Source organism: Protopterus annectens, chromosome 8.part0 (assembly GCF_019279795.1).
Source record: "Protopterus annectens isolate FY-2018-M chromosome 8.part0, PAN1.0, whole genome shotgun sequence".
Taxonomy (NCBI): domain Eukaryota; kingdom Metazoa; phylum Chordata; order Ceratodontiformes; family Protopteridae; genus Protopterus; species Protopterus annectens.
The window spans coordinates 1,027,246,835-1,027,272,819 of record NC_056741.1 but is presented as its reverse complement, the minus strand read 5'-3'; the positions used below and the strand labels follow the sequence as shown (position 1 = coordinate 1,027,272,819).

The window sequence follows — 25,985 nt, the reverse complement described above, 5'->3', positions numbered from 1 at the left end:
GGGGGGGGGGGACTCTCTAACTTAAACAAGTTTCTTGGGAAAAGTTAACGGATCCAGAGAAGAAGTAGCTGCAATACAAAAATCTAAACAAGCAACTACTTCTAGACTAAAAACTACAGTTTTTTTGAAGAAAAATACAATAATAATAACAAACTTTATACGACCTGAGCCAGTAGAACAACCTCGCAGCAGAAGCGGCAAATGAGATCTAGGTATCTAGCGCCAGGCATCATGGGATATAGGGGGGCCTCGAGCCAGTAAGCAGCTCTCGAGCTTTTGAAGATGGCCGAGTCGGAGCCGAAGGATCGGCTCCGAACCCAACCAGCAAGAATGAAGGCGAGATAGACAACTTAACATCATCCCTTCAAATCAGGTAATCCTAAACCTCCTTGTTCTACTGGGAGGATCAACTTATCCAGCTTGACACTTAACCTCTTCCACTCCCAAATAAAATACTTCAACTCTTTATTAATTACTATTCAGAACTTCTCCTCTGTTTGATAAAAATATGCCTGAGCTGTGTATACACTAAAAGGTCTAAAACATTTTTACTGCTTGTATCTTGCTATCCATATCCACAGGCAGGAAATTTCAGTTTTTCTGTTAACTTTTGTTTTGTCTCCCCAAATATCCTTAGCTGCTATAACAGAATTCTTTTTAATCCATATTCCTAAATACTTCATTTTATTATTTCCCCATAAATACAGGTATTGCTGAAACAATTAATTTATGGGTACATAGTGTAGAGCTATTTTGTCTTCATTAACTTTATATAAAAACAGAACTGCCTCAGAATGCTTCATAAAAATGTATTTTTGTTCTGCTTCCATCAGGTACAAAATATATCATCTGCAAATAAAGCCAACTTTTTTGAACATCATACCAATTATATCCTTGAATTTCTGAGACATTTATTTTTTGCCATTGTTTCTAAATGTAATGCAAATAACAAAAGAGATGGAGGACACCCATGCCTGATTCCTCTGTTCAGAACAACTTATCAGAGAGGAACCCCTCCCACTTTGATTTTGGCCTTTGATCCCTCACATATCTTTCTCATTAACCTTATTCTTGTATTAAGAAACACAAATGCTTCCATTGCCCTACTCATAAAACCCCAGCCTACTCTGTCAAATGCTTTCCCTGCGTCAAGACTCACCAATAACAGTGGTATTTTCTTACATTCTACTTCCTTCTGATCATCACTGTTCTAATGTTATCCAATGTTTGTTGTCAAATGTTTGTCTAGTCTCCACAAAACCGAACTGGTTCATATCTATCATTTCTGGCATCACCTTTGCCATTCTTTTAGCCATTCTAGACAAACACTTAATCATCAACATAATTTAAAAATGAAATGTGCCTACATGAAGCTGGATCAGCTTTACTTATTTATTTATTTATTTACATTTGTTGACCAGGAGAGTCTGAATGGACACAGGTCCGTTTTCAGTGGAGGCCCGGGGAGAAAAGCTCCACATTAAGTATTACTTACATTATACAGTTAAAAAACATAGCATTTAAAATACAGACATTAATCCAGCTGAGGACTCAAGACAAGAATAAAACATAGATGTAAAACAGCTGTAGAACATAGTACAATTTTAAAATATAGTGACATATACTAAACATGGTTACAAATGTAGTTGAGATTCATCAGTGAACAATTGATACAATCTGTTTTTGAGGTACATAACAGCCATTAGCAGTTGTTGCTACAAGAAGTTAGTACTATGTGGTAGGTAGCTGGGAACACGAGTAGCCAAGCTTGCTAAGAGTAGGTTGTTGATAGGGGGCTAAGAGAGACAGTGGGTGGGTGGAGTGGAAGGTATTAGAGGGGGGGGGGGTTGCAAGGGCATATCTGGCAAGTTTTTAAGTGTGATTTTAGTAAGGATTTGAAATGGGTGCAAGAAGTTACAGAGGTAACTGAGGATGGGCGGCAGCTCCAGAGTTTGGCTATAGTGCAGGAGAATAATGCTTCTCCAGCAGTTATTGGCTCTTGTGACCTGTAGGAGATTTCTGTGGCTGGATCTTAGTGGTCTCGTAGTTATGTAGGGTTGGAGTAGATTCTGGAGAGATGGGACTTTTAGTGGCTGGTTTATTAGTTTCTGGGGGATTGCAAGTTGGTACCATTGAAGGAGGTGGGGGAGCTCTAGCCAGCCCAGTTCTGCTAGTGAGAGACAGTGGTGAGTGTGGTAGGAAGCCCCTGTGGCGAATTTGGCAATTTAGTTGTAGCAGGTTACGAGCTTATTTAGGTCGCACTGTCTAAGGTTAGTAAATACTGGAGAGGCGTAGAGTAAGGCAGAGATAAGATGAGAATTTGCTACCGAAATTTTACTGCTTTGGTAAGTAGTTGCTGATTTCTATATAATGCTCCTAGTGTTTTGTGCACTTTTTTAATGGTCATGAAAATGTGAATGTCAAAGTTCAGTTTACTGTCTATTTCTACTCCTAGTAATTTGGTGTGTCCTGTAGGATGGATGGTGGTGTTGTCTTTTGCTGTGATGTTAAAGTGAGAGCTGTCTAGGGTATGTTTGGTGGGTTGGAAGATGAGTAATTTTGTTTTGTTTGGGTTGAGTATTAGTTGGGCAGCGGATAACCAAGTTTCAATAGAGGAAAATGCTTCCTGCGTGACTTTTTGCAGTTCGGGTAGGGAGTGGGCTGTGCAGATGATGGTTGAGTCATCTGCGTATTGTATGAGTGTGCCATGTGTTGTGGCTGAGGCTTGATTATTGGTGATGATTAAAGATGGGTCCTTATGGAGAAAACATTCTGAGCAGTTAATGGAAGAATGGTCACACCAATAGGAGTAGCAACAGGAGATAAAATAGAATCCGCCACTCATGGCTTTTTAGCAGGAACTGAAGAAATATCTTACCATAAGTGTGAGTTTTTTGTCCGTGTGAGAGAAGTCAAGTGAGGTCATGTAAAGATGGGGGATTGACTACTGACTCCAATTATCACTAACATTAGTACCATTAGATAAGAGGTAAATTAACAGAATTTCCTAGAGGAGAATAAAATCAGCACTGTTTTAGAGGCATTCAGCTGCAAGTCCACTGCCCTAAGTCACAGATGAAGTGAGAGAAAGCTACAGTGTACCCTATAAACAGAGGCAAGAGTAAGGCCAGCTAAAACAATAACTGAGCCATGTGCAGATTGGACAAGTAGTGAATTCCCACTGTGGCTGAGTACGTTATTCACAAATATTTTAAGTATATGTGAGACTAACACAGAACATTAAAGATTTTCAACATCCTCGACAGTAACATAACCAACTACTTTGAAATTGAAGTTGAAAAATAAGCTTTCACGACCTGCACCTGCTTACACTAATGTATAATGTGTAAAACACGTTTTAGGTTCAAGCAATGTGCACCTACCACCTTGCCATACATGAGTTGGCTGTGAATGTTGACAACTTGCAAGAGGTCAGTGTGTATAATGTGTTTTAACCTAAACTCATACTGTGTGCTGGAGTTCACATCAGAAGTGAGGAGATGCTGTGTAGGTTGAAAGTGCACACATTTTCTAGGATTTTGAAACAGTGGAGAAGCACTGTGAATTAATAGCTGTGCTAAAAACATTGCACACCATTGTGCAATAGCACACCCACTTTCAGCTTCTGAGCAAGAAGGACATAACCTTCTTTAACAGGGTTGCTATATAGAACAGAAACTGGATAAGCAAGACTTAGCTGTAATCTTTAAGAATTTAGGGGGAGGATTTTTTTGTATTAGTATTTGTTAACCAGTGCAAAGCACTGAGTCACACTGACCTCTGTCAGACTCGGACCAAGGATCTAGCTAAGAGTCACACAACTGGTGGTTGGAGGTTGTGAAAATCTTCCTACCTGTTCTGAAGTACAAACACACTATTTCTTGTGGTTGTTTTACATTTTTTCCTGTTAGATTTATTTGTGCGATTAAAGTACACTCTGCTACGGTACGAGTGCGTTGTTAATTCCTTTTTTGTGTATGGTTTTATAAGGACACAACCCTCCTTAATTTTCCAGACCTCCACAAACAAATGGCTTCATATACACTCAGGCTACAGACACGACACTTGATCAACAAATAGATAAGACATCCTGGAAGGGGGGATTAATTACTCAATTCCTCCCCTATATCTGGCATAATTTCCCATTATACAAAAAACAGAGGAATTCTAATGCTTCCCTTTGGGAAAACCTTGGGGACTACACAGACTCCCATACATTCATCCTGTTCATGACCTGATTTGTCCTCCTGGAGGCAGTAGATGAACCTATTCGAATGGGTTTTGGCAAAGTCATTATGGCCCAAGGACTGACTCTGAATGGTAAACACTATGATTCTAAGAATCTATGAATATGTTTACTCCATTTTTAAATGACAGTTACATTTTAAAGTTGAAACAGGTTTTTAATGTTTAACAACAATAACAATCATACAATGTCATATATCAATGATTTGACCCATAACTAAACATAATGCTATATCATGTAATGCTTGAAAAAGCCACCTGAAAAGAACTTGAAAAGGTTTCCATATTTCTTATGAATTATACACACACACATTTATATATATATATATATATATATATATATATATATATATATATATTTAAAACACACACACACATGGGTTCATTTACTGTTATCAGAATTGCTGAATGCTGATGTCTTTTGTTAACACACTTTGATTAACAGGTGTGCGAGACTGAATGCCCACGGTTGTGGAATATGTCCCTTCCCCAGGGGCTGTGTGTTCCGCAAGTTAAAGTAAATAACAATCAAGGGGTGTGGGGGTGCAGCCCCCACATATGGGGATATTTTAGGGGGGCCTGCCCCCTGCAAAAAAGACATTTTAACAGTTACATGATTTCAGGTTATCCTTCAGAGTATCAGCAAGGCAAGTCAATGTTATACGGTCACATTTGATGCCTGCTTTAAGCAAGTCAACATTTGGGAGATCCAAATAGAAAATATCAACTGCTTTAGAGCAATCAAGCTTCAAGAAGATCTGTAGCCTGTACGCTAGACAACTGGACTTATGAACCTACGAGGTACTCTTGCCGTCTTCCATACAGAAATGAGGAGGTGCGTCGGCCATGCTACCCCAACCATTCCCACAACTTTTAACAGCTCAACCACTCTGGCATATAGAAATCTGCAGACTTACTGTTATAGAGTCCACTGATCAAACTATGCACAAAAGTTGCAAGCTGACTGAAAATGCATTCTTTCTGAAAAGTCAACATATAAAATGTATTTCCTGAGATGGGGCTAAAGTTGTGTCCCCAACACATTCTAACTTCCATCATAATAGTAGATCGTAAATTATCAAAATATCTTACACTCTGCTTCAGTGTACATTGTGGTGATCAAAAATATTAAAGTGTGTGATACACTGGAGATTGCAGTCATTAGCAATGGGGAATTAAATGACAATCACTGCAGGGCAGGTCAATACTGACAAGGAAAATGAGACTTACGAAACATGTACATTAACTTATACTAACTTATTCTAATTCAGCAATGCACTTGCTTTCTAATTTACAGAAAGAAAGGAACCCTGCCTTCAATAACGTTCCCACTAATTTCCTTGTTCTTAAAGATATGATGGGTAACCTCTAGATGCTAGCCTCCTCCTAGACCCACCTTGCATGAAAAGAACTTGCAACTGCCCTTATGAGCTCTTTTAAATTCACTCATATTTTGCATGAATTTCGGCAAGATGGCAACTGGTGCAACCACTACCTCTAGAAGTTCCTTCCACATTTATTTATTTGAACTTATTGATCAGGATAGAACCCTGATTACAACAGACCAATATCAGTATCAGCCCAGATGCACAAACAGCAAAAAGGGAGTACAGGCCTCAGCAGTAATATGAATATATAAATACAGGTAGGTTCACAGTTTAATGCAGTAGACTTAAAAGTAACAAATGGAGTACAGCAGACAGTACACAATGTACAGATCAAGTTCATATTTACACATATACAATATAGACAGAGCTATGTTAAAAATACAAGGAGGGAGGGGGAAACTGGAGAGAATACTTATGTACAGTGAAGGCAGGATGACAGAGAAGGTGGTAGAAAAATTACAGTGCGATTGGACTGTTACACAGGTACTGTTGAGGCAAAGCCATTAGTGATGGAGGGGAATGATGGTATTATATTATTTTATGCGTGCAATTTGAAGGCACTTGTCCACTGACTGCTATAAAAAAAATTAAATTAAAAAAAAAAGTTGGGACTATAACACTGGATAGCAGGTCACTTCTTTGAGATGAGATGGAATAGATTACCACTGCATAGTAATGAGGATTAGCTGTGCTTGGCATTCGTATGTCTGGAGCCACAGGTTTGAAGTAGGGGTTCATTGTGGTCTTGACTCCTGAGATCAGAGGAAGGCATTCTAAGGGACAGTTTAGCAGGTAAGACAGTAAAGGAATCTGAGTGCAGGAATTTAATAACTGAGAGAGCAGTAAGAAGTCTTCCTAGTGTTTCAATGGAAGCCATCCAGTTTTACCTATTGTATAACAGTGATGCTCTGCCAAGGAAACAGAGTAATATATAAAAGTAATTTAGCATGTTTCTCTCTGATCTAAACATATGTAATACATACTCCATTTTACAAACTTTTCTTAATACCAGCTGCATGCATTAAACCTGTGAAGTCAACTAAACAACAGTTAGTTATATACTCACCATAACGTTACATGTATGTAGTCCATCTCGCCTCACATTCTTCACTTGTGGGTTCGGAGCCGAATGTCGGCTCCGACTCGGCCTATTTACTAGCTCGAAAGTCTTTGATTGGCTGGGCTAAGATGGTATCCCACAATACACTGCTCCACATCCCCAGATCTAGTTTGCTGCCAACAGAAGTATCATATCCATCGCCCAACACACACACACACACACACACACACACACACACACACACACACACACACACACACACACACACACACACACACACACACACACACAAACACACACAGAACAACGAGGTCCAACAAATTATCCAAAGGGACTCTGTAACATCAGAAGTACAAGGTGATCCTCCAAATCCTCCAGGCGTTGGGGACGGTGGGAGGGTAATGAAGAATGTGAGGCGAGATGGACTACATACATCTAACGTTATGGTGAGTACATAACTAACTGATGTTATGTAGTCCTATCTCACCTACATTCTTCACTTGTGGGACAGCATCCCTAGCACCTACATCCTGGGTGGCTCAATGGAAAATACTCCTGAGCACTGTGGAGCCAAAAGATGATCTGCCCCTAGACACCACATCCAATTTGTAATGGGAAACAAACGTGTGAGGAGAAGCCCATGTTGCAGCCGCGCATATATCATCCAGCGATAACCTAGCCTGAAAGGCTGTGGAAGTGGAAACTGCTCTAGTAGAGTGTGCTCTGACTGGAAAGGGCAGGCTCTTTCCCCCTGCCTGATAAATAAAGGAGACGCAACCAGCTATCCACTTAGAGATGGTGACCTTGGAAACCGCAGACCCCAAGCGATTCTCTGAGAATGAAACGAAGAGCTGGTCTGACTTCCGCCAATCTTTAGTCCTGTGTAGATAAAAACGTAGTTGCCTATGAACATCCAACAGATGAAATTGATACTCTGCCTTATTGGAAAAGTTGGGGAAGAAGACCGGCAGCTCAATGGACTGGTTAATATTAGATAAGGAAGCCACTTTGGGAAGAAAGGACGGATTTGGTCTGAGAGAGACTCTATCTTTATGGAATATCAAATATGGTGGCTTGACTGATAGGGCCTGGAGTTCTGATACTCGTCTAGCCGATGTGATAGCTATCAAAAAGGCAGATTTCCATGTAAGAAATTTTAAATCGCAGGAAGTCGCAGGCTCAAAGGGTGGGAGAGTGAGAGCCTGCAGAACAAAATTGAGGTCCCAGGGAATAACAGGTTGAGATACAGGGGGACAAAGGAGAAGAGTGCCTTTCAGGAATGCTTTACACAGCCTGTGTGCCATTAAACTAGGTTCCTAAGCCACATGATAATTTGAAATAGCCGCCAGCTGAACTTTGATGGTGGCTGAGGCAGACCCTTGGTACAATAAATGAGACAGAAATTCCAAAACAGAATCAATGGGGGCTGTGTAGGGGTCAACACCTCTGGAATGGTCCCATATCGAAAACCATTTCCACTTGCTAGAGTAGATCTTCGTAGTGGACGGTTTATGAGAGGACGAAAGAATATGGACCACGTCTGGAGAAAAATCGTGACACCTGACTACGGATGGAAGTGGAGCAGCCAGGCGGTCAGCCGGAGGGTCTCCAGGGAGGAGTGGAGCTGTCCCGACATATGTGTCAGCAAGTCTGGACGAGGGTCCAGAGTCCAAGGAGCATCCACGATGTAAGGTTGAAGGAAGGGGAACCATACTTGTCAAGGCCAGTGTGGCGTGATCAGAATCAATCTGCTTCCCAAGGATAGCGCTTTCTGAATCACCCTCGAGATAAGGGGAAACGGAGGGAAAGCATACAGCAGACCCGAGGGCCAATTGTGCGCAAGAGCGTCCCTTGGAGATTCCCCCGGTGGGGGGATCAGTGAGAAGTAGCTGCTGCATTTCGCATTGAGGGGACTGGCAAACAGATCACAGCAAGGCTGACCACATTTGCTGAATATGCTGTCCGCCACCCGGCAGTTCAGGGACCACTCGTAAGGCATGAGGATCGTCCTGCTTAGCTTGTCTGCAATCACATGGGTTTTCCCCAGGATGTGCGTTGCCACCAAGGCCTGTTGGGAAGCTAATTCCACACTCTCATGGCCTCCCTGCATAGGGGGTACGATCTGGTTCCTCCTTGCTTGTTGAGATACCACACTACTGACATGTTGTCTAAGTGTATCGCAATAATCCCTAGAGGGAGGACATCCTCAAGTGCCTACAACGCTAGGAGCACTGCCCTCATCTCCAGGACATTTATGTGCAAGTCTATCTCGTGCTCCTGCCACGTGCCTTGGACCATCCTGCCGAGATAATGCCCCCCCCATCCAGGAGGCATCCGTGGTCACTGTGGCTACCGGGTTGGGTGGAACAAAGGGTTTCCCTACGTCTAAGTCGTTGGTGCATAACCACCAACTGAGGTCCTGCTTGCATTTGCCTGTGATTAAGATACGATGGGATAGCGGTAGTCTTTGGAAGGACCATTGGGCGAATAGGAGCCATTGTAGGATCCTCATATGTAACCTCACTAACGGGACCATCATGATAGTGGACGCCATTGTCCCCTGTAAATGAAGAACTAGTCTTGCCCTCACATGTGTCAGAGGCATTATCATCGAACCTGTCGTTGCAACCCTGTGATCCTCTCCATAGGTAGGAATGCTCTCAACCGAATAGTGTCCAACTCTGCTCCTATAAATGAGACATGCTGTGAGGGTAAGCAAGGCAGACTTTTTCCAGTTTATTGTGATGCCTAACTGGTGACAAAGATCGAGGGAGCTGTGGTGAGACCAAAGGGCAGGGCTCGAAACTGGAATTGCCTGGCTCCCAGCCGGAAGCGTAGATGACATCTGGATGCTCTGTCCATTTTGATGTGGTAATAAGCATCCTTCAGGTTGATGGAGCACATCCATACTTCTTTTCCCAACAATGAGAGAATCGATTGCAGCGTGACCATCCAGAATTTGGACTTGTGTACGTAATGATTGAGTTGGCGGAGATCCAAAATGGGTCTCAGGTCCCCTGTTCTTTTCGGCACCAAAAAGAATCTCGAGTAAGTCCCTAATCCGATCTGGTCTGGGGGGGACTGGTTGGATGACTCCTTTTTCTAGCAGCTGAGAGACCTCTTTGACTGGGTGGAATGTCTGGGATCCTTTTGACGGGAGGGGGTGTGGAGTGAAATGGGATGGTGTAACCTCCGGCGATTATCCCTAATACCCATCTGTCCTGGGTGATGCTGACCCAGGCTTCCGGATACCAGGAAATTCGACCCCCAACTGGCTCCGGAGAATCACTGCCGGGCACACCCTCAGGAATGAGAGTATGGGGAACCCTCTGGGGCGACGTCTCCCTGAATACAACCCCCCTCCCCTGCCTCGGGGGGGGGGGTCTCACCCTGTGCGGAAGGAAAAGACCTTTGTGATTTTTTTGAACCACATCTTTCCCCCTCGCTGAGCCTTGGGATAAGGTCTCGATGGGAGGGAAAAACGGACTCCCATGGTAGACAAGGTCTTTCCCTCTTGCTCGCACCTGGTGAATGTGTCTTTCACTTTGGTCCCGAACAAGGAGGAACCATCGAAAGGGGCATCAGTAAAGGAAGACTTAAAGGCCTCCGCAAAGTGACACAGGCGTAACCAGGCTTGCCTCCTGAGGGTCACCCCTGAGCTAGCCGCCCTACTAGCGCCCTCGGCCACGTACAAAATCAGTCGCATGGACAAGTTGGCAATGGAGTTGTGGGTAGAGAGCTGAGCATTGACAGTCTGAGCCACCGCCTCAGCCACGTTACCCGTTAGAGTATCTCCTAACTCCTTAAGGAGATCTCTCTGGAGCCACGTGAAATGAGACAAATAATTCAGCGACCGCAAGGTAAAGGTTGCTGAAGACAGTGTACGCTTCCTGTACCGATCCATAGACCTAGACTCCTTGTTAGGAGGATGGACCAAAGAGGAAGACTCAGCAACTTCCCTCTGTGTAGCAGCCGCCACCACCATAGCATCTACCGGGACTCCCTTTGTTAAAAATTCTTTCCCTTGGGGAGCAGATAAAATTTTGTTGGGGCATCGAGGAACAGGCTCCACGGAGTCAGGAGTCTCCCACACCCTCCGACAAATAAGGTCCAGGAGCTCGTCGAAGGGTGGAGACATCCAGGGGGCGGAGGGCTGAGCACCAAAGGCCTTAAGGAACACTGACTCCTCCTCGGAGGGGGTTTTGGAGAGGCAGTCTCCTCTTTGTTTCAAGATCTCCAGGATATCGGAGAACGAAACGTTCTCAGAGGAAGACTTAGGGGACCCTTCCGATTCCTCGAGGTCAGTATCGGAAGTGAGAGACTCGTCCTGGGAGTCTATGTGCTTCCTCTCGCACAATTTCTTTCTGGGGGGTTCTTCAGGCGCAGGCTCCGAGGGCCCCTCAGAAAGAAGGGGACCACTCGTGGGGGTATCCTTAGGCCCTGGCGCTCTGCTATCCAAGGATAGGTGGGTGTCAGAAGCTCTCGCCAGTGTTGTGGGGGATGGAAGAAAGTACAGTTTTGTACCTACCATAAATGTAGATGTTCGAGGATTCCATTGCTGCAGTCCTGACTATTGGGTATAGTCCGCGTCCCAGTCGGCCCGAATACCAGAGTATAAGGCTGACGTCGGTCATGGCGCCTTAGACTGACGTCAGTACGTCAGGGTACTAATGCGCATGACCGACGTCATTTCCTCAGTCTTTTCTTGCCCCAGATGTCAGAAGACCCAAAAAGACAAGTCCCAAAAAACCTGCACCAAAAAACATGTACAATATATACAACAATATATACAAAAATATAAGCATGTAAACTCACCTACACAACCACCCCTAAACATAGAGGGGAAGGAGGGAATTGGACTGCAGCAATGGAATCCTCGAACATCTACATTTATGGTAGGTACAAAACTGTACTATGTTCTTCGCCTTCCGTTGCTGCAGTCCTGACTATTGGGTAGAATCCCAAAGCAGAGGAAAGGGAGGCTGGCAAATTATAAGGAAGTAGGAGCTGATAACATGCCTTGCAAAACAGCAGTGGCAAAGCCAGCCCTAGACTTAGAGTAGATAGGAAGATGATAATGCTTAGAGAAAGTATGCACTGAACTCCAAGTAGCTGCTTCCAAAATATCCTTAGTTGCCACCCCTTAGAAATGCTGTTGAAGTGGCAGTAGCCCTAGTGGAATGAGGCCTAATCCCAGCTGGAATCTCCTTGCCATGATGGGAATAACAAAATGCAATGCAAAAGCCAATCCACCGAGATAGTTTGTTTTGACACAGGCTTGCCCTGTGAACTCAAGGCAAAAGAAACAAACAACTGCTGAGACTGCCTAAAATCCTTAGTCCTGCTTAAATAATATCTCAATTGCCTGTGTACATCTAAAGTGTGCAAAATCTTTTCCCCTTTATTTTGGGGATCTGCATAAAAAGTAGGCAAATGAATAGTTTGGTTTAAAGCCACACTAGAAACCACCTTAGGCATAAAGGAAGGATTAGTACGTAATGATACCCTATCCTTATGGAAAATCAAAAGGGCTCTACTGCCATAAGGGCCTGCAACTCAGACACCCTTCTTGCAGAAGTAATGGCCAACAGAAAAGCAGTCTTCCATGACAAGTATTTCAACTCAGCAGTAGCCGCAGGCTCAAAAGGTTGTAGAGTAAGTTTTTCCAACACAAAATTGAGATCCCAAGCAGGAGTAGGAGCTCTACATTGGGGTCTTATATTCTTTGCCCCTCTAAGAAACTGCTTGAACAAAGGATGCGAAAACAAAGGTGGGTCACAATCATAATGAGCTGAAATTGCTGCAGCATGAATCTTAATGGAAGAGAAGGACAAACCTTTGTCCAATAACTCAGTAAGATATTGAAGAGCCACACTCAAATTAGGCTCAGAAATCTCCAAATTCTTTGCTGTACTCCAAAATAAAAATCTCTTCCATTTGTCTGCGTACACCTTCCTTGTACTAGGTCTTCTAGCTTCCATAATCACATTTAAAACTTGTTGAGGAAGTTGAGACCTGCTGTGCTTCAAGAGAGAATATGCCAGGCTGTTAGATGAAGAGAGTGAAGCTTGACATTGAGCAGATGACCATCCTTCTGAGATAACAAATGAGGAATCAGAGGTAAAGGCCATGGAGGCTGCCTTACCAGACTCGTAGTAGTGGATACCAGTGTTGCCGAGGCCAATCTGGAGCTATCAAAATCATCCTTGGCCTGTCTTGTCTGACCTTTAATAATACCTTTGGAAGAAGAGGCAGAGGTGGAAAGGCATAGACATGAAGGTTTTTCCAACTGAAAGACAGAGCATCCACTTTCCAAGCTGTGTGATGAAACCCCTTTGTGCAATACTTTGGCAGCTGGTGGTTTAGTGGAGAAGCGAACAGATCTATGTCTGGAGTTCCCCATGACACTGTCAATTTCTGAAATACATGAAGATCCAGTTTCCACTGTGGGGATCCATGATTTGTCTGCTTAACACATCTGCTAGGGAGTTCTGTGCTCCTGGCAGAAACCTTGCCTGAAGAGTTAGTTGCAGGCTTAACGCAGTCTCCCATAAAATCATTGCTTGCCTGCATAGAGGATAAGAATGTGTTCCCCCTTGCTTGTTGATGTACCACATGACAGTTGTGTTGTCTGTTAGAATCAACACCTGCCCTGGAAGAAGTAACTCCTTGAAAGCCATCAATGCAAACTGGACTGCTAACATCTCCTTCATGTTGATATGTAGATGCTGTAGTCTGGCAGGCCACTTGTCTTGTATCCACTTTCCATTTAGATGAGCTCCCAAGCAGTGTCCGAGGCATCTGTCGTTAAAATCTGACTCGCCTCTGGCCGGGTCACAGAGAGTCCCTTGTTTAGGTGACATTCCTGAGCCCACCACAAGAATTCCTTTTGAAGGCAAGGTATTATTTGAATGACAGTGTCCAAATCCTGGCAGTGCTGTGTCCATACATTTTTGAGATACCATTGCAGCTTCCTCATATGCAGTCTGGCATTGGGAAGCACCAGAATACAAGATGCCATGAACCCTAATGCTTGAAGGACTGTCCTTGCAGTCAGCACGGACTGATGAGATAGTTGATGGAAGTAAAGTGACAGATTCTTTTGTTTGTCCGGGGTTAAAAAGGCCATCTGGGCTGCTGTATTCAGTCTCACACCCAGAAAGCACATGTCTTGAGAGGGTACTAGACTGGACTTTATTTCGTTCACAGAATACCCTAGGCATCTTAGCACTGCTATGACATATTCCAGATGCTGTAGAAGGTCTTCCTTTTCTTGAGCCAGAATCAGGCAGTCGTCCAAGTAAGGATAGATTTGAATGCCTTGAAGCCTGAAGTAAGCTATCACTGGAGCCAGAACCTTTGTGAATACTCTGGGCAGTAGATAAGCCAAAGGGCAATGCAGAGAACTGATAATGAAAATCTCCAGTTCGAAACCGCAGATACTTTCTGCAACTTAGCCTTATAGGCACATGAAGGTAAGCTTCCTTGAGATCCAAAGTTACCATCCAGTGATCCTTGCCCAGCAGAGGTAACAGTTGTTGTAACGTCAACATCTTGAACTTGGGAATGTCCAGATAAGTGTTGAGGATAGATAAATCCAAAATTGGTCTCCACGTGTTCCCCTTCTTTGGTACTAGGAACAGGCGAGAATAAAATCAAGCCCCTTTCTGACACAGGGACTGGCTGAATGGCCCCTATCTGGAGTAACTGAGAAACTTGCTTGTGAGCCTCTTTTCTTTGTGGAGGAGGAACATCTGGCATGCCTTTGAAAGGGGCATTGTGTGGAAATAAAATCTGTAACCGTGATGAATGATATCCAGCACCCATCTGTCTTGAGTGATTAAATCCCAATTTTCTTTGAAAAGAGACAGTCTTCCTCCCAAAGGAGCTGCCAGACGAGAATCCACTGGCAGCTGAAAAGGCAGGTCATTGGGTCTGCTTACGAAAGGACTGACCCCTGCCCTCACCAGAAGTCTGAGCAGGTGAACTCTCTGATCTAGGCCTAAATGAACCTTGAGCCCTGCCCCTACCACGTCTAGACCTACCCCTAGACTGGGAACCATAAGCAGGATATGTCCACCCCTTAGCAGGCCAATTTCTACTAAACTTGGAGGCTGCACCTGCAAAAAATCTTTAACAGTCTGCATAGACTTAGCTTTGTCCTCCATTTTCTTTAAAACTGCTTCCACAGGCGGTCCAAACAGCACATCAGACTGTAAAGGAGCATCCAAAATCCTGGTCTTAACATGCTCAGCTAAATTCTGATCCTTCAACCAGGCATGTCTGCGAAGAACAGAACTAGTAGCAGCCACCCTCGAGGAGGCCTGAACAGCATCAAAACCACACTGCAAAGAATGCTTACCCACGTGTTCAGACACATGAACCAAATCCAGCAATTCTTTACACTCAATACCTTCCGCCAAAGCATCCACCTTAGATTTCAATTGTGAAAGGAGATAATTCTGATATTTTAGCATGTGAAACTGACAATTCAACGCCCTCATGGCTAGAGTGGAAGAAGTATACACTTTCTTACCCCACCTATCCAAAGCCCGTGCCTCTTTATCAGAGGGTACAGGATTTTTAACCACAGAAGCTTTAACACCTTTAGGCCCCTGAGAAACAGTTTCTGGGTCCGCCCTAGGACTCTTAAACAAATACTTATGAGCTTCGGGCACCCTATAATACCTATCAGGCTTAACAGGAGCAGGAGGCAAGGAGTCAGGGTTCAGGGAAGCCTCTGCAAAACATCCTCCACCACATTCAACACAGGAGGAATAGCTAAGGGCCTATGCTGGGGTAAAAACAAGAATTCCCTAAGCCTTTTCCTGGAATCAGAGTAATCCTGGCCTTCCCATTTAAAGTGCTCCCTCATGGAGTGAAGAGTCTCTGAAAATGAAAAATCCTCAGGAGGAGAAGCTGTAGGAGTGGAATCATCCACATCAGAATCAGAATAAGTAGGAAACTCTTGTAAGTCTTCCACAGAAGACTCTGAAGCCTGTGAACACTGTTCAAAACTATCAAACTCCTGTTCCACCCTAGGCCTCTTATCAGGCGGGGCATAGAACCTCTAATTAGAGTAATCAAATCTTCTGCCATTTTAAGCATATGTTTCTTAGGCACAGAGCCCGAAATGCTAGGAGAAGCCCCCACAGAAGCTGAACTTGGCCTACCTCTAAAAGAAGCTTTTGCAACAGAAGGAGAGGCCCTAACTACCTTGGGAAGAGAGGGAAGAACAGTTACCTCAGAAGCCCCTCAGCCTGGCCTACCTCCTGAGAGGGCACATCCTGTAACAATAAAGTATCTGCCTGAGACTCCATGGAGACTCCTGGCAAAACCTCTGGCTCCACTGAGCCTACTAAAGAACCGACGTCCGGGACTGCCGGTTCCTCACCCCTAGGCTTCACTGTTTTGTCCTTGCGCTTCTTGGATGAAGCGGCCGGAGCATCCGACGGCATATTATAATTGCAACGCTTCCCAAACACTAACCTAGCACAATCTAGCCTCCTCTTAATAGTGCGCTTGTTAAATCTAGCACAAGAGCGGCAACCAACAACGTCGTGCTCAGGCCCTAAACAAGGTATACACAATGTATGATAATCCCTATGCGGTATCTGCTTCCCACAAGAAATACAGTTATTCACTTTTTCTGACATCCGGTTAAATACTGAGGCAAGAAAACCAAAATGTTCTAACGGGTTACTTAGCCAACTCTGTTTCGGTCTGAAACTCCGGTTTCGGAAAATCTCAGAACGCCAACCTGCACTCGCAAAATTGCTTCTGCATCGGACCATGCGGCAAAAAAGACTGAGGAAATGACGTCGGTCATGCGCATTAGTACCCTGACGTACTGACGTCAGTCTAAGGCGCCATGACCGACGTCAGCCTTATACTCTGGTATTCGGGCCGACTGGGACGCGGACTATACCCAATAGTCAGGACTGCAGCAATGGAAGACGAAGAACATCGGATCCGAGAGAAGTAGCTGACCTAGCCAGCACGCTCCACCTAGCCTCGAAGGCGAGAACTCCCAAATCGGAGGACTGACCGCCTTCCAAGGCCATGACCAGGATCGGTGTCCCCGCAGCGGAGGCACCGAGAGGGAGGCTCGGAACTGAAGGGTGTTCCGAGGCGTCCCCCTCGGGCCCGACCGAGGAGACCCGAGTCTCGAACCCTGTGGACGGAGCCGATGCGGGCACTGATAAACCCTGCTGGGGGATCGGAGCCGGTGCAGGAACGTCCATCGGAGCAGAGCTTACCGGCTCCGACAACAAGGATGCGCTCGGACTAGGAATAGCAGGAACAACTAACAGAGCTGGCTCCGGAGCCGACTGGGTCAGAGCCGAGAAAAGTTTGGCCAAAACTGGCGACTGTAGGAGCCTCTGCACCACCCTATCTACATCCAAATCGGAAAGCCTGGAGGATTTGGAGGAAATGGATGGAGACCTAGACCTCCTATCTGGAGAACCTTGCCTCAAACATGGCGACCGGCTCCGAATCGGATCCAAAATTATCGGAGTGGATGCAGACTCAGTCGACACAGCTACCTCCTGCGGCCCCGATGCCGGTGGAGCCGAGGAAGCAGACTCGACAATAGTAATTTTACAAGGTGGCTCCGAGGCAATAGATGGAGCCGGAGACCTTTTCTTGGATTTGGGGGATTTAGACTTCGACTGGGAGCCGAACCTAAATCCTCCTCAAAGGACGGTTTTAGCAGTCCCTTTAGAATCAATTTGTTTTTCCTCTCTTGGAGCATCCGAGGACTAAAGGCGTGGCAGAAACTGCACGACTCCTGAAGGTGGATGGCTCCAAGACAGTAAACACAGACCGAATGTTCGTCTGTGATAGACATTTTATAGGCACACTTTGTACACTTTTTAAAGCCCGAGGGCTTATGCTCTTTTTGTTCCTTAGACATGCCAAGCCAACAACTGCAGCAGCCGCTACTGACAAAAGGCGGGAAACCGCTAACACAGAAACCGGTGAACAAGTAAAGTCAACAACCAAGGCACAGGGGAGAACCTCTAAATAAAACAGTTCTCAACTAAAACTAAGAGAAATGCACCTAAAGACAGCCAAACAAACACCACAAGGAGGACTAGGTCCTCTAACTTAAACGGGAGGGAGTAAGGGGTACCACACACAAAAACGTTTGCAACCTACAAAAAGTAACGCAGCACAACACTATGAACAACTCTATTTGTATAAACACAATTAGCCAAAAATTTTCACAAGAAAAAGTTTTTTTAGCAATACTTAGCCACAGCCAAGTCGAGACCACGTCCGAGCTCTACAAGCGGCAAACGAGATCTGGGGATGTGGAGCAGTGTATTGTGGGATACCATCTTAGCCCAGCCAATCAAAGACTTTCGAGCTAGTAAATAGGGCGAGTCGGAGCTAACATTCGGCTCCGAACCCACAAGTGAAGAATGTAGGCGAGATAGGACTACATAACATACTAAGTTATGAAATTAAACTTCCTGGCAACTGATTTAAGAATGAATGTGCACTCCACCTTTTTTATTTTTTTGAATGATTTTCTGAAGGTATATTGAAAATACCCAATACCTGCAAACACAATCTCATGTTTTGTTCTTACCTGTAAACTTGCGTTGGTCAAAGAAGTCTTGCATGAACTGAGAAGGGGTAAATAAAATTTGATAAAGCTTGTCCACATTAATCTGGTAGACCGTATTGATCACTAGCTTTCCATTTAGGTCTGTGCAGAATGACTGAACTTCAGCTGACAGAAAGAAAAGAAAAATACATGTATTATATTAACAACAAATTAATAAACAGTGTAGTTCACATTCATATTCAGCAGCTGATGAATTTAACATACTTACATAGACTGAACACGTCTGTTACAGTTTTAGGTTGAGGCATTACATAACGATGAACATTGTTAGTACGGGGTTGCATTTTTTGATTTATACAGTTGAGTTATGAGCAAGTTAGCCAAAATAGGGAGTACAGCAACAAAGAGAACAAATATTAGACATAGTAGGGAGTATAGTAGCAGGAGAAGAGACAGAGATGGGAAAGTGGATAACAGCTTAAGTAAAAAAAGCAGGAGGCGTAAGTAGCTTAAGTATAAAGTAAGAGAAGAGCTGTAAAGATTCAAGTGAAGTGGATAGATAACAGAGTGTCCTAGCAGTGACGTATGGGTACTAACTAAGGGGTTAGAATTAGAGGTGGAACTGGAAAGAAGCTAGAGAAGTTGCATTCTTTTGGTGATGAAGCTTAAGTCAGAGGGTAAGAGTAAGGGCGGGGGGGGGGGGGGTCGGTCAGCCAGGTGGGGAACATGTGCATATCCATGTGTGCTTTAGGTGTTCTTTCAGGAGTCTTTTAAATGTAACCTTTGAGCCTGCTGGAGTAAAAGCAATAGGTAGGGTGTTCCAAATTTTGTCTATGTAGTTAGGGAAGAGGGGGTCCCCTGATGTGTTATTGGTCTTGGTGACCTTGACTAATTCTTTGTTGCTGGAGCAAAGCTCTCTTTCTTGTAGTTCTAGTAGATTGGCCAGAGCTGAGTTTTGTCTGGGAGTAGTAGGAGACAGTGGGTAAATGAAAGTTGATGATAGTTTAGGAGATTAGGGAATTCAAGCCAGCCAAGTTGTTTTAGGAAAGGGCAGTGGTGGGCTTAGTAAGGGGCAAATTTTGCAATTTGATTGTAACAGGTGTTGAGTCTGGCAATTTCGGTTTTGGGTAAATTGGTGAAAATGGGTGAGGCATAAAATAGTGTGGAAAGGAGGTGGGTTTGAACAATTGTTACCCTAGAATAGACTGCCCAGTTTTTTTGTAAATATTTTAAATTTTATATAAATATATATATATATATATATATATATATATATATATATACACACACACACACACACAGTGGATATAAAAAGTGTACACATCCCTGTTAAAATGCCACGTTTTTGTGATATAAAAAATGAGACCGCAATAAATCATTTCAAAACTATTCCCACCTTTAATGTGACCCATAACCTGTACAATTCAATTCAAAAACAAAATCTGTTAGAGGAAAAAATATAAAAATAAAAAATGTACAATAAGCTGGTTGCAAAAGTGTGCACACCCTTAAACTAATACTTTGTTGAAGCACCTTTTGATTTAATTACAGCATTCAATCTTCTTGGGTAGGAGTCTATCAGCATGGCACATCTTGACTTGGCAATATTTGCCCACTCTTCCTTGCAAAAGTGCTCCACATCTGTCAGACTGCGAGGGCATCTCTTGAGCCCTCTTCAGGTCACTCCACAGATTTTCTATTGGATTTAGGTCTGGGCTCTGGCTGGGCCATTCCAAAACTTTAATTTTCTTCTGGTGAAGTCATTCTTTTGTTGATTTTGATATATGCTTGACATCATTGTCATGTTGAAAGGTGAAATTCTTCTTCATCTTCAGCTTTCTAGCAGATGTCTGAACGTTTGGGGCCAAAAGTAACTGGTATTTGGAACTGTTCATAATTCTCTCCACCTTGACTACAGCCCCAGTTCCAGCTGGAGAAAAGCAACCCGAAAGCATGATGCTGCCACCACCATGCTTCACCGTGGGGATGGTGTTCTTTTGGTGATGCAAAGTGTTGTTTTTGTGTCAAACGTACCACTTGAAATTTAAACGTACCTTTTGAAATTGTGGCCAAAAAGTTCAACTTTGGTCTCATCAGACCATAACACATTTTTCCACATGCTTTTGGGAGACCTGATGTATTGTTTTGCAAATTTCAGCCAGGCCTGGATGTTTTTTCTCTGTACTAAAAGGCTTCTATCTTGCAACCCTACCCCAGAGTCCAGACATATGGAGAATATGGGAGATTGTTGTCAGATGTAGTACACAACCAGTACTTGCCAGAAATTCCTGCAGCTCCTTCAGTGTTGCTGTAGGTCTCTTGGCAGCCTCCCTGACCAGTTTTCATCTTGTCTTTTCATCAGTTTTGGAGGAATGTCTAGTTCTTCGCAACATCACTGCTGTCTCATATTTTCTCCACTTTTTATGACTGTCTTCACTGTGTTCCATGGTATATCCAATGCTGTGGAAATTTTTTTTGTACCCTTCTCCTGACTGAAAACTTTCAACAATGAGATCCCTTTGATGCTTTGTAAGCTCTCTGCAAACCATGGCGTTTGCTGTAGCAGGAAATGAGTAAATGTCAGGAAAATCCTACTAGGACAGCTGAACTTTATTTGGGGTTAATCAGAGTCTCTTTAACTGATGGCAGGTGTGTATCCAAAAAGACTGAATGCTGTAATTAAATTAAAAGGTCCTTCAACAAAGCAGTTTAAGGGTGTGCACACTTATGCAACCAGCTTATTGCACATTTTTTTATATTTTTCCCCTAACAGAATTGTTTGTTTTTCAATCGAATTGTACAGTTTATAGGTCACATTAAAGGTGGGAAAAGTTTTGAAATGAGTTACCGTGGTCTCATTTTTTATATCACAAAAACCTGCCATTTTAACAGGGGGTGTGTACACTTTTTATATCCACTGTACTTACATACACCTTCTTGAAGGTCCTAACTGAATGGCAACTTTAATGAAGGCCTTGATATTAGAATAGGCTGCTGCTTGTGAGCTATCTGGGAGGCAGTCTGACAGAGCAGAAACACAAACATTAACTAATGAAAAAGTAAAATTTTAAATTAAGTATTTTATGTACTTTAGAAAGGCACAGTATGTGATAGTATGAAAGATCCAGACCTTAGGTCATAGTCCATGAAACAAATCTCTGCACGTTACATTTTCTTATATTAGTCTTTTTAGCTCATTTTAAATAGTTAAAGCTTGTAAAGAGAATAAAGTGCTATAAGGAATCAAAATGTAATAAGTTATGCTGACAGAATCAAAAATTTCAAATGAGAATGTTGCACTTTGAGCTCTTGCAGAGGTAATGTCATGGTAGAAGTAAGAGTAGGTTTACCAACAATGAAAAAATAAAGCTGCATGGGGTCAAGATAAAGTTATTGAATTCAGGTTGATCTGATCCTATTTTACACATTGTATGAAAAAGCATACATTAAGGCACAATTCCAAAGCAAATAGAAGGCCTTTATCTTCCAAAGTGCCTTCTGAGGCATCAGAAAGCATTTTTTATTGAATTATCATTTGTGACATAGGCAAATTTACATTTATTCAAATGTAATCGAACTGTATTAAATTAACATTAACAAACATTAGTTGATTATTCTGGTTGGCACTGCAAACAAATTCACTTTTGGAGGACCTCACATTTATAAAAATCTAAAAAACAACAAATAAATAATGGCTCCTGTTAACATTCATTAGCAAAAGGCTTTCCCTTGAACAATGTTCAATGCTGACTCCCAGGTCAAAAAGATTTAGTTTCTTCTTGCTTAAGTATCATATCACTTTTGTTTGTGATGATTTGAATGTAGCTTGGCTGCAAGTTATATTAGAAGGCTATCGGGGGGGGGGGGTGGACACCAGTACACTACTTTCATCTCCTTCAACTGTGTAATGAAAACTATTCCCTCAAGTACATACAACATATAAACAAGCAGTCAGAAGAAAATAGGCAAGCCCCGTGTACCCTTTCATACTGGTGGTGGTGAGGTTTCATTCTATCTTAATTTACTATTCTCATTCAGAGAACATTCCAGTGCATAGAATCATAGCAAGTTACTAGGCTAATGGGCCTAGGGCCGTTACAAGCCTAGCTAAGTTCTACCCTTATTTCAACGATCAGCACCTATTGGCCATGTCCAAGAGGGACACAGGTGGAACCCCCAGTGTAAATTTATGGTTACCCATCCAACTGTCCAGATTGCATTTGAAGACAGCCAATGTGGTGCTCTGTTTGACATGAAGTGGGAGTCTGTTCCAAAGGTGTGGTAACCTCTGGGAGACAAATCTGTCCCTCCAGCAGGTTCTATTAATGTCACATACCAGGTTAAGGTCTTTACAGAGAGTAACCCGTGTACTATCTGACTTGCGGATATGCAGCATTTCCAATAAAGCAGGGTCAGAAATTGCTTTATATGCAAGGCAGAGATTGGCTCCAAGTAATTTGTATGAAACAGAATAAAGTGACAGTGATTTCAGACAACCCACATAGGACAGATGCTGAAGACCTTGAATTTTCCTTTTGAGGAACCTTGTAGTCTCTCAATTGCTGTAGGTGCTTGGAAAGGTGCATACCAAAAGGGGCACTGTGCGCACTTATTGGCCTGATGAGGGAAGAGTACAGAGAGGTTATAACTTCTTTTTTTCTGGAGACAGTGCCCTTACTTATGAGATGAGCAATACAGAATGCCCTTCTCACCACTGAGTGTGTACTTAGGGTGTTGCTACTGATGTGGAAGTTAGCAGGAACATCACTCTTATTGAAAGGGGTGATAATACATGTTTTTCCATTGAGTTTAAGGTCATGACTTTGGCATCAGTCATTTGTTTGTGTAAGACCCTCCTGTAGGATGCTGACATCATTCTACGACTGCTGCCAGTTTGCACTCATCAGCAAACTGTGACAGACACAGACCTTTAGCTTTTTCTTGTACTTCAGAGAAAGTGATTCCAAATAGTAGAGGTCTCAGGACTGATCCATGTGGAACACCACTGGTTAAAGGTCTGCTGTTGGAGGTGGATTCCCCTATTTTGACTAAGTGTGTTCCATCAGTGATCCAGTTAGCGACCCATCTAATGATACAAGGGTTGACACCTAGCTGGGTGAGTTTGTCAATGATGCCTGAATGGGGGATAGTATTAAAAGCCTTGGCTAAATCTAGGTAGGCTGTATGCACCAATTTACCCTCGTCCAGGGCCTTGATGCTGTCTCGAAGAAGTTCACCAGGTTTAACAGACATGATCTCCCTTTGACAAATCCAAACGGAGTAGGGTCAAGTGTTTGGACTTTACCTATACCTTTGCTGATAAGGTCCATGATGACTCGCTGCATGGCCTTGCAGATAAGGCTAGTCAGGCTACTAAGTCTACAGTTCCTGGGGTCAGTGGAAGCACCACCTTTGTGCAAGGGAATAGCAGTAGCCATTTCCCATTCAGCTGGGACAAAGCCAGTGCTTAGACTATGACTGAAAAGAGTAAACAATGTTGTCGCTAATTCTTGTTGGAGCCCATGTAGGTGCAGCCTGGGATGTTACCAGGTCCCACAGATGCTGTGTTTTTGGGCTTAGAGACTGCATTTACAACCTGCTCTTTACAGATACAAGGTAGGGAACAGGTGGTAGGAATGTCATGGGGTATGTGTGGCGGGGACATGAGAGTGAAATTTCACAGGACATGTTGGCCAACAGGTTAGTTATGTCCATAGGCTCAGTATATATGGTATCATTAATTACCAGTTCGATATAAATCTGGAGCTTTCCTTTTAGGTTACGGATGTAACTAAAAAAGGCCTTATAGTTGTCCTTAGTTGAGGAAGCTAATTTGGATTCGTAGTTTGCTTTGGAGGACTTCACAAGGAGTCTTATTTGCTTGTTTAAGCTGAGGAAGGAGTGTTTCCAGTTTAGGGCTCACTCCCTCTTACTCTAGACAGCAATTTCTTCCTCTTATTTTAAAGCTTGTTAATGGCAGTTGTCCACCAGGCAGGTTTGCTCTTCCTTGAGGAGCTTGTTCTGGTCCTATCAGGTACGGCCGAGTCAATGCAGTTATACAGGTGTTTGTATAAAGCCTTGGTGTAGAACTCAGCATAGTTGACAGTTCCATCCAAGAGGGGAGATGCAGGTAAAGCTATTTATAGTATCCCATAAGAGTAAGAGGTTACAATCTGCTTTGGAGAAGTTTTTTTAGTTTCGTTGCTGCTGGGGGGGGGGTCAGGTCTGATAGTTACCTCGAATGAGCCTGATTTGTGGTCAGATCTCCCCATACTGGTAAGCACCAGATCTAGGATGTTGCACCCCTTGTTCAGATAAACAGTAAGAGAGTTTTTATTTGCTTATATAATTATGGTCTCTCTATAAGATAGTACAACCGTGGACAAGCATGGAGACCATTGGGAGCAAACAATGACATTACTGCAACACAAGGCAATCAGATAAGAAAACAAGAACATAGGCAAGTATTTATTAGTTTATCAACAATCTGTTACGTAGGTAGGTGGAGTGAGTATATGACCCTTTGGGAGCAAACAATGACATTACTGCAACACAAGGCAATCAGATAAGTAAACAAGAACATAGGCAAGTATTTATTAGTTTATCAGCAATCTGTTACGTAGGTAGGTGGAGTGAGTATATGACCCTTTCAGACATTATCCTGGCCTGATAAGGGGAGATCATCAAACATAAGAACAAACTCTGCAACATCTTTACAGAACACAAGAGTAGTGAATGCAACATACATTATTTAGTAAAGATATTTGGAATATATACAGGACCTGTAATTATAACCTCAAGGAGTTAAGTCTGAACAGAAAATGGTGAGTATATGTTTATGTAATAGCATTAGCCACTGTCCCTAAAACAAGTACACACCATTTCTTCCTTAAGTTGTTCTCTCAGATTAGTTCTGAACACGGCCAATGTTTCATGCTTTCTCATTTCAGGTGGAAGATGGTTTCATGTTGTAGGACCAGTTTTGTAGAAGGCCCCTTCTCCAACTGATGTTCCAAAGCATGGTTTTCTAAGCATAAGGCAATCTTTTTGACCACCCCTAAGGAAATAGGTGGGGTCTCTAAATGTTAAGAAGATCTAATGGAAGGGCACTGACTATGTATTATTATTTTGTAATCTACTGTGCCAAGTAGCATTTTGGTCCTACTGTGTACTGGTAACCACGAAAGGATTTTAGCAGATCACAGTCACTGGTATGGAGCTCTGCTAAAAAAACAAAGCAGCAAATTTTGTTTTCCACAATTTGAAGCTTATTTGAACTTGGCTGAAGAGATAAAACTGGAGAGCATATCCAGTTTTGTGAATAAGTACATTTCTGGTGATCAGCAGGTGAGAAAAGGTGGGTAAATTTTGGAGTTTCAGCTGGTGAAGCATGCTGGATACTGTTGAGTCATTATGTATGTAAAATAATAATGTGGGGTCATATCCCTAGGTATTTTCATTAGGTAAACATTAGGAGTGGGTTATCGGATTGCCTTTTACAGCTACTGATAGGAGACAGAACAGGCATTAGGATGTATCAAATAGCACAATACTACATTTTCTGGGGTTAATTAAGAGATTGTTGCTCTAAGTCCAATTTCCAATGGAGAGGAAAGTCACTTTGCAGAGATTGTTGCAAATTAATGCTAATTTTGCTTGTGGAAAATAACAGTACATCAGCAGCATACATGACTAAATTAAGAATGGCAGATCA

At 43.1% G+C, this 25,985-nt stretch overlaps 1 protein-coding gene across 1 annotated transcript in view; it reads right to left on the bottom strand.

Annotated features, from left to right (window-relative positions):
* GRAMD1A (GRAM domain containing 1A) overlaps positions 1-25,985 on the bottom strand; it is a 1,293,980-nt gene that overhangs the window by 280,972 nt on the left and 987,023 nt on the right. The window contains exon 11 of the mRNA XM_044079359.1: positions 18,293-18,436. Coding sequence (XP_043935294.1) covers positions 18,293-18,436 — 144 coding nt within the window. The remainder of the gene's footprint in view (positions 1-18,292; positions 18,437-25,985) is intronic.